This window comes from Notolepis coatsorum (assembly GCF_963971535.1).
Source record: "Notolepis coatsorum genome assembly, chromosome: 1".
Lineage (NCBI taxonomy): Eukaryota > Metazoa > Chordata > Actinopteri > Aulopiformes > Paralepididae > Notolepis > Notolepis coatsorum.
In genome coordinates, this window is record NC_140165.1 from 38,734,766 (window position 1) to 38,751,179 (window position 16,414).

At 42.5% G+C, this 16,414-nt stretch overlaps 1 protein-coding gene across 1 annotated transcript in view; it reads right to left on the minus strand.

Moving 5' to 3' along the window:
• Positions 1–16,414, minus strand: part of LOC311227907 (gamma-aminobutyric acid receptor subunit gamma-3-like) — a gene marked incomplete at its 3' end in the record, with an annotated part of 512,827 nt that overhangs the window by 110,933 nt on the left and 385,480 nt on the right. The window contains exon 8 of the mRNA XM_084313766.1: positions 13,319–13,471. Within this exon, the coding sequence (XP_084169892.1) occupies positions 13,319–13,471 (153 nt within the window). The remainder of the gene's footprint in view (positions 1–13,318; positions 13,472–16,414) is intronic.

Genomic DNA, 16,414 nt, shown 5'->3' on the forward strand with positions numbered 1-16,414 from the left:
CTTGTGGCGACTCACAGGCAGTGCACATTGTGGAAGACCAGTTACCTTTGCATCAATGAAACTGTGTGTCCTTGTTCATTTACAAGAGTCACATGTCATCCTTAACACTTTGAATGCCATCCACGAGTTTTCTCGTGTTTACCCCCCGCGGGTTGAATGCCCAATCACGAGAATATTCGTTTGTTCTCTTTTTTTTATCGATCTGAAATCATATTTCATCAACCGAGTCTACCGTTGGAAATTCAGCTACCTCAGGCGCTCAGATGTGAAAAAGTGCCCCCTATCGTCTCCCAGGTGGTAATTCACCCTTTTGGATTGAACTCAATGAAAATGAATGAGAAAAAAAAAAACCGCACTCCACATTTTACTTCTCACTCACGCAGCCAGCGTCTACCAGCTTCATGCTGGACTCTCAGGCTACGTTTAGACGAGCGTTTTGGGATGGAAGTCTGAACAGAAACCGCAAAAGTCGTCTTGCGGTTGCACTTTTAATTTTGCGTTTAGACAAGCGTTTTGGGGTGGAGTTCTCCGTGCAGACGACGCTGTAACGACGGAGCCCCGCTGTCACACGATTGGCGCATATGTCACATGACGTGCTGTGAAGACCCGCCCTACTCTGCCTCTGATTCGCAGACTGTGGATGGGGAATGTGATTGGACCAAAGCAGAGTCACTCACAGACAGTGGGTCCACTCACGCCGCGGGACAGATTCTTGTGTATTTAACCCTTTCACTGCCACACGACAGCCGGTTGTGTGATAGTAAAGGGTTAACCTTCTGTCGTGTGGCAGTGAAAGGGTTAAAAGTACTGCCAATGTAGCCTCCAGGTGATCGCCATGGATAGAATCAGACATGATTTGTTTACGCTTCTAGGCTACTGGCGGCGCTGGCGCATGCCTGTGATGTAAGCAGTACGCGCGACCAGAGCCGTGACAACCCTTTAGTCATCGTTTTATGCGGTTTTGACAGTTTAGACGAGAGCGCAAAGGTTTAGCGTTTCTAGGAATTCCACCCTGGAAGGTAGTCTCACTTTTTTGCGGTTTCACCCCGTAAAAACACCGTTTCCGTATAAACGAAAGGCACATCCGAAAAAATATTTTTGCGGATTCACCTGCTAGCGTTTCCGTCTAAACGGGGCCTCAGAGCAGCAGGGAATATGTGTTTTACAGTATACACGGTCGATCAATAAAAGGAGCGATTTTTCCGAATGGCGATCAGGAATTGGAATAATCCATCATCTGATCTCAGGTAAGGAATCTATGTTACCAGTCTAAGGATAATCAGACCCGTTTTCACGGATATATAAGCTTTTATGTGATTATGTGATATGGCTGTTTGACTATGAGCGCCGTCAGAAAATAGGAGAAGCGATTTTCAGCGCGCGCCACGAGCGTGCATGCGTACATATACTATCGATAATCTAGCGTTTATTTGAAAACGATTCATAAATAGGCCGAACAATGACAACGTTCTAGAATATTCCAGTAAAAGGCGATTATCATGGAAACCTCTTTTTTCTCTGTGAAAACGAGGGGTTTTCTAAATGCTATGAAACGGAAATGAACCGATAAAAAAACAATCTGCTTCGACAATGTTGACTGGAAATAGGTCATTGATAATGCGACGGGCAGATTAGACACATAGCCATAATTTAAAACATAGATTAGGCGATATTAACGTTAACAATGGAGTGGATGTGGGCATTCAAGGGGGTAAAAAGGAAAACACGGCCGGCTCTGAAAGTGTTAATAGTATGTCATATACATCTATCATGTGGAATAAGCATAAAAGTGAGGGATGTGTAAAGTGAGGGATGTGTAGTCTCAAAAATTTTATCACATGCTTGCAAATGGAAAACCCCTAAAGTGAGTACACCTGTAGGCATTTTGACGTACTTACCTCCCTGAAAATCATCTCCCTCTCACATCATCATCATCACCATTATCATCATCCACAGCCAAGCACATGAGCTAATGGCATGCATGCAATGGAGGAGGAAAAGCCATACAAATAATCATCACTTGAAAAAGAATTATGAAAAAAAGATGGGATTTAGAATGTCACACATTAAGATAAAAAGAACCCAGATTAGCAGTAATGATACATTTTGGCAGAGAAAGCATGCAATAAATTATAAGTGAAGACATTTATATAGCCTACTGTATTGCATGTGCACACATATACACACACACATAGACACACACACATAAATAGAACGAGTCATGTCCTGTAAACATGGCTTGGGCCAGTGCAGTACATCTAATGTATTATTTACAACTACATTGTTAGATACATACATGATACATGACATACATGATACATACAAGATAATACATGAACATAACTCATCTATTTTTGGAGTAAACACACACACACACACGTGTGCAAACACAGGCATACACACACACGCAAACACAGGCATGCACACACACACACACACTTGTCTCTCTCTCCCTCCCTCTGTGTCTTCTTCACAGTACTTTATTGTCTCTCATTATCTCTGTCTTCTCTCCTCCCTCTCTCTTCCCTCCTCTTTCACTTGTTCACACTCTCACACCTCCCCCTCACTCCCTCTTTTTCCCTCTCTCACCCCCCCTACACACGCATCCTTGTTGTAACTCACGCTCTCACTCTTCCTTTCCTTCTTCTCTCTCCCTCACCCTTTATACCCCAACTCCTTCCATCTCTCTCTTGCTCTCTACCAACCCCCCCGCCCCCCACACACACACACACACATTTGAATAATCTATTTATGTCCACATATTACCAAACAGGCAAGGGACATAAACAATGTAAATGCATTCAGATATTCAGAGCCCTTTCAGTTACATACAGTATTTAGGCAATTAGGCAGACAGCACAAAGGCAGCATCCGCTTCATACTGCAACGTCTCTTCCACACTGACACACACACACAGTTAGGGCAGTACACTCTTATAACATGTGTTCACATAACACAAGCTGTGTTGTCCTGTGTTGTAGTAACGTAACAAATTACTTTGCATCAAAAAAGTCATTTTGATAACTTTTTAAATTAAGTATATGTGGGCCCTCTTGAGGCCGATTTTCCCACCTGCACTTTGGCGACCTCTAGCGGCTCAGCTGTGCATATTTTTTAATACAATATCGTATTAAAGCCCTATTTGTTGCCTGTCGACCATTTCAGGTGTCAAAATCCGTTCAGCGGTTCTCAAGTTACATGCCGATATGTGAGGTGTGGGCCGAAGTACACAGTGCTGTACAAATACAACCAAATAAGCCCGGAGCCCTATTTTCTGAAAATCCGTCTAAAATACATACCTAATTAAATGGAATATTGCTCCACTTCTACAAGGTCCATTTGCATGTTCTTGGTATCTAGGTACATCTATGGACCTCAGTGAATGTATTCCTTTTTTGTGATCAAATCTTTTTATTTTTTTCCCCACATGAAACAAGACACAAGTTCAACACAATACAATAATAATAATAATAATAATAATAATAATAATAATACATAAAAAGATATCACAGGACATTATCTTACAATAATGACAAGACAATAATAGAGACAGATACAAAAAACACCAAAAAAAGAAAAAACAAGTAGACATGGGCACTCACTCGCTCTCCCCCCCCCCCTCCCCCCACCCACCCCAGGACCTTAACATGAGTTACATATACAATATCGTAATCAGTAATCAGCTATATGCGCTCTTTTAGCTTTGCAGCAGCAGCCACAAAGATCGCAATATTGGACTCATTTACCCCTATAACACGTGCCGTGGATATCTCCAAGTAGATCACATCGAGATAAGTAAGAATCCATACCTTCGGGCAGAGTTTGTCTGGGTGTATCCATCGTGAGGCAATACATCTTTTGGCGGCTGTGAGGCCGGCTAGAATCAGTCTTTTCACATGTGTAGAGGTTGGTAATTGAGAAACGTCATTCAGTAGCAATACAGCAGGAGAAACAGGTATGGTCAGAGAGAAAATATCTGAGAGCTGAGAGGTAACATTTTCACAAAAGAGCTCAACAGGAGGGTATTCCCAGTACATATGCATAAATGTTCCTGTGGCACCGTTTGGACATAAGGTACATCGAGAGTCAGGTCTGAGACCCATTAGATTCAACCGTCTAGGGGTCAGATAAGTCCTGTGAACAAAAATTTGATGAATCTGTTGGTGATCTGGGTTGCATGAGGACATTCTCCCAGACTGCATCCCAATCAAAATCTACATCCAACTCCGGGACATCCTTTCTCCAAATCGTATCCAGGGGGAGGTCCTTATACGAGGACATAAGTAAATGGCGATAAAAGTCCGAAACGAAGCCTCTCGATGTCTCTTTGTCATAAAATAATTTGCGAAATCGGTGACGTTCTAGTGGAGCGTCCCATGGAACGCCATGAGCCTTCAGAGCTTCCCTTATTTGTAAATAAAAGAAAAACCAAGTTCCGGGGAGATCATATCCATTGGATAGATCCTGGAAAGAGCGGAGACCAGAGTTATCGAAGATATCCCCCAACGTGTGTATCCCTTTCTTTTCCCATCTAGGGTACCCTAATACGCTGTTGTCCAATAAGGAGTAGATTGTTATTAAATAGAGGGGAACGCGTATGCCACCGATGGCAGTTAGTACACAATTTATGGGTGTCCCGCCAAGTCTGGATCACGTGTGATAAGAGGGCCAAATCGTAAATTGCATTGCTTAATTGATATGTTGGTATACACTATATCCTGCAGTCTATGTGGGGATACTATCTTCTCCTCCAATGGTCGCCAGGATACGGCTGCTTGAGAGTCAAACCAATTGATCACTGGTCTCAATGAAAAAGCTTGAAAGTAATATTTGAAGTCTGGAAATGCTAAACCCCCGTCGAGTTTACTCCTCTAGGCAGTGGATCTCTTTAAGCACAGACGTTTGTTGTTCCAGACGAATTTATATGAGGCAGAGTGCAATTTCTGCTAGTAACCAACAGGAGGAGGTAACGGGAGCATGGAGCTGATAAAAAGTTAATTCTGGGTAAAATATTCATTTGAATCATTGACGCACAGGCCTGTAATGCATTTTTTTTATTTTGACCACCTGTTGAAGTCATTCGTAATCCTGTCACCCAAGCTGGAGTAATTATACCTTACCGTCTGGCTAATAGTGGGGAATATTTATATCCCAAGACATTTAAAGTGCTCCACCATAAGTATGTTTGCAGGGAGGATGGTAGCCTTCGCAGTCTCATTAAGTGGAAGAAAGGCAGATTTTGGCCAGTTGATCTTAAAGCCGGATAGACTGCCAAAATCATCTATTACGCTGAGAAGATGAGGTAGAGAGATGGCGGGATTCTGCATAAATAAAAGTACATCATCTGCGTATAAGCTGATATGGTGATGTGTGCCCTGAATTGAAACAGGAGATATAATCTGGGATTGTTTTATGTATTGAGCTAGAGGTTCGAGGGATAAGGCGAAAAAGTCCAGGACTAAGAGGACAACCCTGTCTAGAAGAGCACGAGACAGAGAAGAGTGGCAAGCAGAACTTCCCTGTTAAGATCATGGCTGAAGGCCCTGTGTAGAGAACTTTGATCATATGAATGAACCCCTCACCTAACCCCATCCTTCTAAGAACTGCCCACAAATAAGACCACTCCAATCTGTCAAAGGCCTTCATTGCGTCCAAGGACGTGACAGATGTAGGCATCAATCACATGCAGTAACCGTCTGATATTGTCAGTAACCAGGTGGCCTCTTATAAAGCCAGTTTGATCAGGGTGAACTAGAGATGTCATATGCCTTTGAAGTCAGATGGCTAGAACCTTGGCATATAGCTTGAGATCGGCTCCGAGGAGACTTAAGGGCCTATAGCTGCCACATTCGGGGTCCTTATCTTTCTTGAGTAAAACAGATATAAGCGCCATATTGACATCTCTGGAAAAATTGCCCTCTTCGATTGAGTGTAAAATCATTGAAAGTAATAAGGGATCGAGTACATCCCAGAATGCAAGATAGAGTTCCGGTGGAATGCCGTCCCAACCAAGAGCCTTGCCCCGTTAAGCAATCGCCTCCCTAAGCTCATCTAGTGTGATAGGTGCAGCTAACCGCTTAGTGTCATCTTCTGAGACCTGTGGTAAGTTGATTTGATTAAGAAAGTCCTCCAGCTTAGTATGATCAAAGACCACCTCTGACTTGTACAGGTTGGAATAAAAAGAGCGAAATGTATCATTAATCTTACCTCCCCCTGTTGGTTCTTAATGGAAGGGATATCAGCAAATTGTTCACTGGCTCGTATCTTCATAGCTAGTAGGTGGCTAGGCCTGGAGCCGTGAAAGTAGTAGTACTGTCTTGTTCTGTGCATTTGAAATTCAGACTGTTGTCTTAAAATGGAGTTAATCTCTTTTTTCACCACCTTAATTTGAAGCTCCAGTTGACTAGAGTAGTTGTGCTGTAAAGAGGAGATCAACGTGGCATGAAGCGTTTCCAATTCCACCAGTTTGGAGAGACGTCCCTTGCGGAGATTAGATGCAAAGAGAGTAGTGTTACTTTTTTTTTCTTGGTCCACTTTTTCTCCTTATTTTTCTATTTTTCTCCCATCCCAATTTCGTATAGCCAATTCTCCCCTTCAATTCTCCCCTCCCCTGTCTTGAATGTTGCTAGACTATGCCTCCCACTGGTTGGCTGTAGCAAGGATAGAAGCCTTGCATCACGTGTCCCCTCCGGTACACGAGGCAGCCTGTCGCATCTTTTCACCAGACAGCGTGGACTCTCAGTGGTGACATGTAGGAGTCGCTGTCCACAACGTCCAATCCCCACCCATCGACTTTCCACCCGCTACCTCTGCCAATTGAGATAGTATGATGACTGGCCCAAGCCGCAGGCAATGCTGACTCGGGGAGTCGAGACCTGGAGTCTCTTGCACTGGTGACGAGCGCAATCTCCAGTACGCCACCCAGCCATGAGAGTAGTGTTACTTTTAATAAAACCCTTAACTGAATCCCATAGAATTCTGGGATCCTTTACCGAGCCAGCATTAAACTGCAGGAATTCAGTGAGCTTCACTTTAAATTGCAAGTTAAACTCAAACTAAATTTTCAGCAGCGTTGAGTTAAAGCGCCATCTAGGGGCACGGGATGTTATTTTACTGAGAGAACCCTTGAGAAGGATACCTTTGTGGTCTGAAAGTGCAATGGGCAATAAGTCAACATCAATGCTATCAAAGAGACGTGGGGAAGAAAAAACATAATCAATTCTGGAAAAGGTCTTATGTCTCGAAGAGAAGGAGTAATCTCTTGCGGATGGGTTGAGCGAATGCCACATATCAATTATGTGTGTCCTTGGACCAGGCCTGTAGGGCTGTGGTAGCTTGTTTCTGATCAAAGGTTTCAGTGTGTTTTGATTGATCAATCAATGGATCCCAAACTGCATTAAAATCAGCTCCTACTATAAACAAGTAATCAGGTAGTTTCAACATAGCTGCAGTGAGTACAGCATAAAAGTTAGCGTCATACAAATTAGGGGCATATGCAGAGATCAGAGCAATTTTCCGGTTAGAGTAAACTAACGTTACAACTAACCTAAAGTTAGTTTAGGTTCGTGTTAACGTTAGATAATGTACAAAATAAACATTTTCCGCTGCTATAAACATCGCACTTTTATTTTGAAAACCCCAGAAAGGAAGTCATTATATTTGCTTTACCATCCTGTTCTGTGTTAGCTCCGGTTAGCTCCGAGCGTCCAGTAGTTAGTAGTATATTATCAATACCAGCCATTGGATTACTGTTTTCTAAATTGGGGAGGCTTTTAATCGTCAAGGTAAGAGGACTTTAAGTCATGGTATCCATAAACTTCAATCGGTTCGGATCCTTTGAAGGAATGAGAATATCAACAAACCTGTAGAGAACGTCAGGCTACTGTCCTGCCTCACTTCCAGTGATGAAGCTAAGCTATGCTAACGGAGCGACTGTTCCCAAAGCTAAATGCACGCACAGAGACAAAAAAGGTATGTATCTTCTTGTCTAACTCCAGGGAATATGTTAAATAAGCAAATTTCCCAAAATGTTGGAGTTTTCCTTTAACAGGCGGGCATTCCCAATACATATGCATAAATGTACCACTATCACCGTTTGTACATAAGGAACATCGAGAGTCTTGTTTAAGCCCCATACGGTTCAGTCGAATAGGAGTTAGGTAAATCCTATGAATAAAATTAAGATTAATCTGTTGATGATCCGGGTTACGTGATGATAGCTGAACGTTTGCCCAGACTTCAGCCCAATCAAAATCTACTTCCAAGTCTGGTATATCCCTCCTCCAAACTGAGTCTAGGGGAAGGACTTCATACGAGGATGTAAGTAAGTGACGGTAAAAGTCCGAGACAAAACCTCTCGATGTCTCCCTTTCATAAAAGAATAAGTGGCGCAGTGGGCAAGGCGCTTGCCACTAATGCAGGAGATGCTGGGTTCGAGCCCAGCTCTCTGCATTGCTACCAGCTTGGCTGGTCGTTCATACTAACGCAATTGGCAGTGTTAGGGGTGGGAAGCTGGTGGGTGGGGATCGGACGTTGTGGACAGCGACTCCTACAGGTCGGTTGGTGCGCCTGCGCAACAAAATCAGGAAGCAACGGGGGCGGCGTGACCCTCGCCACTGAGAGATTGCGCTGTGCAGGTGAAAAGATGCGACGGCTGCCTCCTCGTGTACCGGAGGGGACACGTGATCCAAGGCTTCGTCCACATTGCAGCCGGCCTGTGGGAGGCATGGCCTAACAGCGTTCGAGACAGGGGAGGGTAGAATTGGACAATACGAAATTGGGGATGGGAGAAAAATAGAACATGGGAGAAAAAGTAGATACAAATATATATATATATATATATTAAAAAAATATATATTTTAATTAGCCAGGGCTGCAGTATGCTTGAATGTAATTAGTTTGGAGTAGAGCATTAGAACAATCACATATCCACTCGTTAAGGTCCTATTGAGTTCTGAGCATGAGCGTAAAGACAAAAATAAAATAGAGCGAGTCGAATGAAAAGAAAGACAAAAAAACAACACCCCCCCCCCCCATTCCCTCCTGGTGAAGCTGGTGGAGTCCTGCAGACTGTGTACAGCATTTATTAAAGAGTAATGCACGTGCGCGGGGCTTGAGCAATAACAAGCAATCATGACTGGTATTGGGTTACACATAAAGATTTTACAAAAACATTACATATAAACTTAAATTAAATAGTTATGTGCAAGAAATGTATCCCAAACGGATCCATTCTCTAATCCTGAAACAAGGTGCTGAATGAAAATCAGGAAACAGCGCTTCTTCAGCGCAGAGAACTGTAGATAAGAGTTTAAGTTAGAACTCAAACCCAATTCAGCCTATAGACTGTGGCATTATGGCTTAAGAGCATTATTACCATGAAAACAAAAAATATAGACTAGCTTTAGCAAACGATTAGAAGAGCAGGGCATTAGAATTGTAGCCAGTGTGAATAACAACATAAACAATTGAGTTGAAGCAATTCAACAATTGCCACAGGCCATGGCCATCTATTACAAGAACGAGATAAAAAATATTAGGGTATGATAGATAGAAATTTGAAAAGGTTCAGTTATTAACACGTATACAAATTGTGATCACCCACTTCCCCCTAGGTTACATTTCGTATCATGAGCAATCCGTTATAGACACAGCAACTCAGGCATGTGTCTCTTAGAGAGAGAAAAAATTTAAATAAAAAGTCAGTTAGTCATTAAATACCTAGGAGGGGAAGGTTGTCTGTGACAGACCCTTCTAAAGTGTCGATTCATTCAGTCCTTACTTTTATTAATCTTGTTGATGAAAGTTTGAGTTTCTGCGGGTGACATGAATACCGTATCTTCACCGTTGTAGGATATGCGCAGGCGAGCCGGGTGAAGTAGACCATTATCTCAAACCCTCCATCTCCCGAAGTTGGCGTTTGACGTCATTAAAAGTTGCACGGGCCTGGGCCACCTTGGACGTGTAGTCTGGGAAGACGAGAAAGGGCTTGTCTTTGTAAGTCATCTTGCCACCTTCTCTTGTCCGTCGCTGGATGTCGATGCAGTCCGTGTGATAATACAGGCGGGCAATTATAACCCGGGGCCGCTCACCGAGTTTTGGTTTGGGCTGAGAGGACCTGTGGCATCTGTCCAGCAGCGGGGCTTTGTCGAGGTGGAGTGAGTCTTTGAGCAGCGTTGAAATGCGCTGTGCCGAGCAACCCGCTTCTTCGGGGACCCCCACCATCCTGATATTATTTCTGCACGATCTGGATTCCAAGTCTTCGTGCTTATCTTCCAGTTTGGCCATTTCAGCTTTGATTCTCCTTCTGGAGCACGACAATGTCATCAGAGCAAGCCGATAGGGCTTGTTGTATCTCTTCCAATGTCCTTTTTGGCGCTTCCGATTCCAACTGTGTTGCCGCTCTGTCGGCGTCGAGTTGAGTTTTCACCGCTTGTAGTTCGGATTTAATTGTATACAAATCTTCACAGAGCGTTGCTTTAAGTTCTAACTTGAAGATATTTGCAATGTTCTTACGCAGGTCAGCGAGGAGCTCTAGTTTCAAGTCGGCGTGTTCCACAGGTGTTGCTGCGGGGTGGGGATGGTAGTAATCAGCGGGAGGGGAGTCACCCCGAGTGCGGGGATTGTTGCCAAAGATTCTGTTTACTGTCTGTTCAGCATTGTAAGCCCTTTCCAAGGATTGAAAAACTCAGTAATAAGTTGTTTCAGTTTTTTTTAAGTTGTTTAAGCATAGCAAGCGCAAATGTACTAAAAAAAAGTAGAGTCTGCAGGAGCTTCTACACCAGCGTCTTACTCCATGTCTCGCTCAACCGTGAATGTATTCCCAGTGTCAGAAATATTGTGTCTATTACTAGGCTTGCTTAAATTGTGATGAAACAAAGGAGAATATGAGATCTTGAGTGTACAAAAAATCTAAGGAAATGAATAAAGGGAAGATGATTAAACAGAAGGTTTTTCAGATACAGTACTGAATTCTCCCATCCGGACCAATGCAATTCGAAATATTATTATAGAATATAGAGTACCAGGCTTATAAATGACCTTATTATAGCCAATTCGCACATTTATGGATTGTGCCAAATCTTATCTTTCAAATGCCGGAGTTGAATTTGGATTTAGTATCACCAGGCGTGCATAAGAACAGATAATGAAATCGACTGTATGTACAGTAGGTTTATTATTCTGGCCAGAGTGCTGCCATTTTGAAACTAATTTCAAATCTGATTGTTGCTACATGCTAAAAATATGGGAGACAAACGAACTGTGCTACAATATATGCCAATAACGTTAAGTTTTATGGTTTATTATCCAGAGTAATAAGATATATAAAAAAATTCATACAGAAGCCATTTGCTTTTTTTGACCTAGAGGCCTCTGGGTAGGGTGTTTCTGAAAAATTCCAAAACTCATTGAAAGCTCTTGATGTCCTTGATGTCCTGACGGTAAATTTTTTTTAATGGCCGACTTTCGTGAACTAAACAACAGAAAAACGAAAACTAAAATCTATCTAATAACACTCGAACCTATTAGTAAACTAACGTATTGATGATAATATACATTATAACTGCTGTTGTGACATGGTTATGGTGTTTATACTTTTGAAAAAAAGAAAGATAATTTTGACAGTCTGGAGAACTTGATTTATGACGTGATGTAATTTGCGGTCCACCCCCGGACCGCACAGGCGGAAGAGGTTAATGGGGCCACTGTAAAATAAAAGCAGCTAAACTCAAAAACAAACTTCTTTGCTTTGGGCACTTTGTGTAGGGTGACGAAATGTCCTCTTTTACCCGGACATGTCCTCTTTTCACACCTTGTCCGGTGTGTCCCATCGATCTGGCCTTCCGTGAAGTCTGCGTTGTGTTCATTATTGGTTGGTTGATGTTAATCTTACTGGCTGTCACATTGTATTACCCCGTTGATACATCCGTAATCAGAAGAAATGGAAACGTGATCTCTTTTCCGTGATGGTTATGTTTATTTCATAAACATAGACTCGTACAAGATGGAACAAATTGAAAGTCTTTGAAAGGTGAAGAAACTAAATGAATAATTCGATCTCTTGATGGTTGCGGCCTAGCTCTAGCCGAAGCCTGTCCTGTTAGCCGAAGCTATCTGTCCAATTAGCCGAAGCTAGCTTGTCCTCATGGTCGGGGTTTCCCTTCCCCCTCTCCCAACCCTCATCCGAGAGCTGGGAGCTCTGCTCCTGTCTCGCTGTCTCACTTCAACACACTTCGTCTGCCCTTGTCTGACCCAAACCGGAAAAAACTCACAGCTATAATGTCTTTTCCCTAGAAAACGGCGGACAGCCCCGTAGCCACGCCCTCTCTCTCGTTACTAAGCGACGGGACGCCAGCCGCTATTATTTTGGTCTGCCCTTCACCCCTCTCTTGAGTCTGTGTGGTTCAAGAATGTTGATATAAAGCGCCTCTGTGGATGACCTGTTTCTTATCTCTCCCACACTCTGTGTCTCAACACCCACAAACCCAGAGGAGATGTCTGTCTCATCTATAGATATTTACATTATATACACATATGAAAAACAAGTGTTATCTTTCAGTTAAATTTTTTTTCTTTTGAATAAATTCATGAAAATGACCCGCGGTGCGTAAAAAGATCGCCTGACATATCGTCATGTAACTCATGAACCGAGGCTCGGAATTGGTCGAGTGAGGTGGCATTAGAACGGCAACAAATAGATCTTTATATGTTCAGTGAAAAATGCAACCCCGAGCCGCTAGACGCTCGCAAAGTGCCGCAACTTGCGTGCGCTCAGCGCACGGGCATGACGGCCCGCCGCGGTACCCCACCCGTTAAGATTAAAACGCACATGGACACAGAAAAACATTTTAAAAAGCTGTGCAAGGTGAGAGTTTGTCTGCAAAGTTTACAGAATTCTTTGTTAGACCCAGGAAAACAGAGGATGCTGTAAATGCGTTTGTATTTCATACTGTGAAACATCACAACAGCTACAAATGCATGGATTGGAAAAAAGACATTTCCAGACTCTGACACTGTACCGATCGTTACTTTACTTCAGTGTTATGGCTAACTAGTATCCAGTACCACACTATGGATTGTGCCGGGAAAGGACTCGACAATATCATAGGTACGTATAGGAAATGGGGTTAGGCGTCCAAAAATGTAAACCCTTACCCTTTAAAACCATAAAAAAAAATGGTATGCATGGTATTTCCCACCAAAAAGTATTGTGATATTTCCTTCATATTTTGGTCAGTGCCATTACGGTATGGTAAAACCAAAGTTTACCAATCGGGGTCAGAGTTCAGGTCGGTCTAAAAACAATCTGTAGCCGTACCTAGTGCCGTTCTGGCGGGCGTGGCGTCGCTCTTGATCCAGAAGGAGACCCAGGAGAGGACCACGGTCAGGATGCACGGGATGTAGGTCTGGATGGTGAAGTACCCCATTCGTCTGCTAAGGTCAAAGTACACCGTCATCAATATGTAGTCACCTGACAGAGGGAGAGAGAGATAGAGAGGGAGAGGGAGAGAGAGCTTGTTATTATTCTTATGGGTCAGATTTTGACGTTTTGGAACTCGATTGATGTTTTTAGGGTCAGGTTAAGATCAGGATTATGGGTAGAAAAGGTTATAAGAGAGAGAGCGAGAACAAGAGAGAGAGAGTGAGAAAGAGAGAGAGAGCGAGAGAAGCAGGAGAGAAAAGTAGAGGGAAATAATGCATTGGAAATTATTGTGTGTTGTTTGCTGAAGGGTTAGTGGTACATATGCAATACATGTCAACTCAAATTTGTTCTGGCTTTCGTTGGTTATTAGTATTATTATTTTATTTATTAATTTTTTCAAAATCCTATTCCCCAATTATACTCATATCCAATTTAATTGCACCGGCGTTGAAAGGTAACATTTTATGATGCGTTGAATCATTGCCTAAATAATGAAATCCTATTTGAATTGTCACGCCCCTCGTTCTCACATGCTGTGAGACGCAGACGAGCGCGTCGAGGTCACATCACATTGTATCTTTTTAAATTAGATGATTTTTTTCTGTACCTTTACTGGGCTCATGTTTCAAACTGTTTCAGGTTTTTTTGGGATGTGTGTGAGATTATGTGCAAAATAAATCTGCATTGTTTTTTTCAGGGAAGTGCCCAGGGGCGGATTTAGTATTGTAGGAGATCCGGGGCTTAGCCCAGATATGTGCCTGTGTTTTTTTTTCTTTTTTCTTTTTGAACATTTGTATTTATTTAAAAAAATTTGGCAGGCAAGGGGTGGTTTTTTTTGGCAGATTTTTTTTGAATTTAATGAACCTGTACGTGCAATTTCCTGCAATATAGAGCCTTCAATCTTGACCAATAAAGCTGCTCTTTATATTGGGGGGGGGGGATATATCATATTTTTCATATGATCAAAAAGTGGTGGAGCAAGAGCATACCTTTGCTCCCCCAAGTTCAATAGTGGGAGAGCAGAGATGCTCCGAATGCTCTTATGGCCAGGCGTCTATGATTCACTGATACAAAGTAAAATAGTGCAGTGCAATAAAATAGTTAGTAAAATAGAATAAAATAATGCAATAGTGCATTGCAATAAAATAGTTATCGTATTTTTTCGGGAGGCCGGTAAGGAGTGCATTACAGTAGTCGAGTTGGCTTGAGATAAAGGCATGGATCTGGTTTTCAGCGTCCTTTTGATTTATAAATGGCCGTACTTTAGCTATGTTTCTAAGGTGGAAGAATTAAGTTTTTGTCAACTTGTTGATTGTGATTTAAAGCTTAGGTCTGAGTCTACCATAACACCAAGACTTAACTCACTCAAATACAGTTAGCAGCTGGATAGACCACAGATGGAAATTAGCTTCTGCTAAATCTGGTGCAAACATATTTTTGTTCATGTTCATTGTTTTTTTTTTTTTAAATAGATTCGGGGCTTTTCAGAAAACATTCGGGGCTTGAGCCCAAGTAGCCACCCCCTAGCCCCGCCCCTGGAAGTGTCCCTTTAAATATGTTAAAGAAGATGTTCTGAGCACATGGATGCTCTTTTTCAGCAATGCACTGATACAGTTATACACATTCCCACATTTACCCAAGAGCATCAATAAAGGAATATCTTATCTTACATCTTATTCACACTGGGGGGCACTGGCCACTGGCCACGAAGCAACTCCACTGGAAGAAGTTGGGGGTTAAAGGCCATGTTCAAGGGCACTTCACTTTTCATTCACTTCACCCACAAATCTTTCCTAATCTCAATCCGCAACCCCCATAAAAAACGACTCTTCTCCACACGATTCAGTTAAAATTATAACGTTAAATATTTGGTTGTAATAATTTGTTTTGACGTAAATCCCTACAGCCCTATTCAGTGACACAGCACCAAGCAATTATTAACTGTAGCAAACCACATCCTGCTGACACCGTCATGCACCCTAAAACTAAAGGCTACGCTCTTTATTAATCAACATCATTTCATTGGGCTGTAATGAACACAACATAGCGATTCAACATCCTCCACCGACCTCAAACCTGTTAACTCACAGGACAAATTAATTTGTGCAAGTTTGTTATGGGCAGTTTTGGGATATGCCTCAGATTTGCACAATATATCCTGTTGTTTTTAGACGAAGGATGCTGTTCTGGGTGCAGATGAAGGAATGCATAGACAGGGGGGGGGGGGGGGGGGGGGGTAGTATTGGCACTATTTGTAACCGAACCAGCAACCTTTCGACTACAGACATTCAGTAGTCCAACCTACTTGTTTTCTTGTTTGTTCTGATGGCTTCTTCCCTCAGGCCATCAAAACAATGAACACTGCTCTCTCCACACACAAGCACACATGAACACACACACACAACACAACATTCTGCACTTGCACACACACAAACACACTACAGGTCACCTTAAACACACACACAACAAGGAAAGGACACTTTAAAGGAAGGAAAAGGACACTTTAAGAAAATAACTTGTTGTGATTGTTGTATAGTATAGCTAGTAACAGCAAGTATACAGATACAGCCAGGATTAGTCATGGAACAACTGTTTGGCGGCCGTTTTGATGCCGTTTGGCATGGTTAATGGTAACAATGACCAGCGGGGGCGCTCTCATACAGCTGGTGACAACGTGCCGAGGTGCCTGCTCTCTGTTCATTCAAGAAGCTCCGCCCTCGACAAAGAGAGAGAGAGAGAGGCTGAGAGAGAATGAGAGCGAATGGCCAAAATGCACTGTGTTCTGACCACATGTTTTGGCTCAAATACATAGTATTATATTGTATGCCTCGTTTTATAAAATATCCTTTGAGCGCAAGCGATTGATAACTGTCTGGACTATGACATGCTTCCCATCAATTGCACCTATAAAACAACACACAATAAAAAATTCACAATTATGCCACAACAATGTGGAACGCCGGCCCTACCCACAGCCGTAAAAAGATGTGA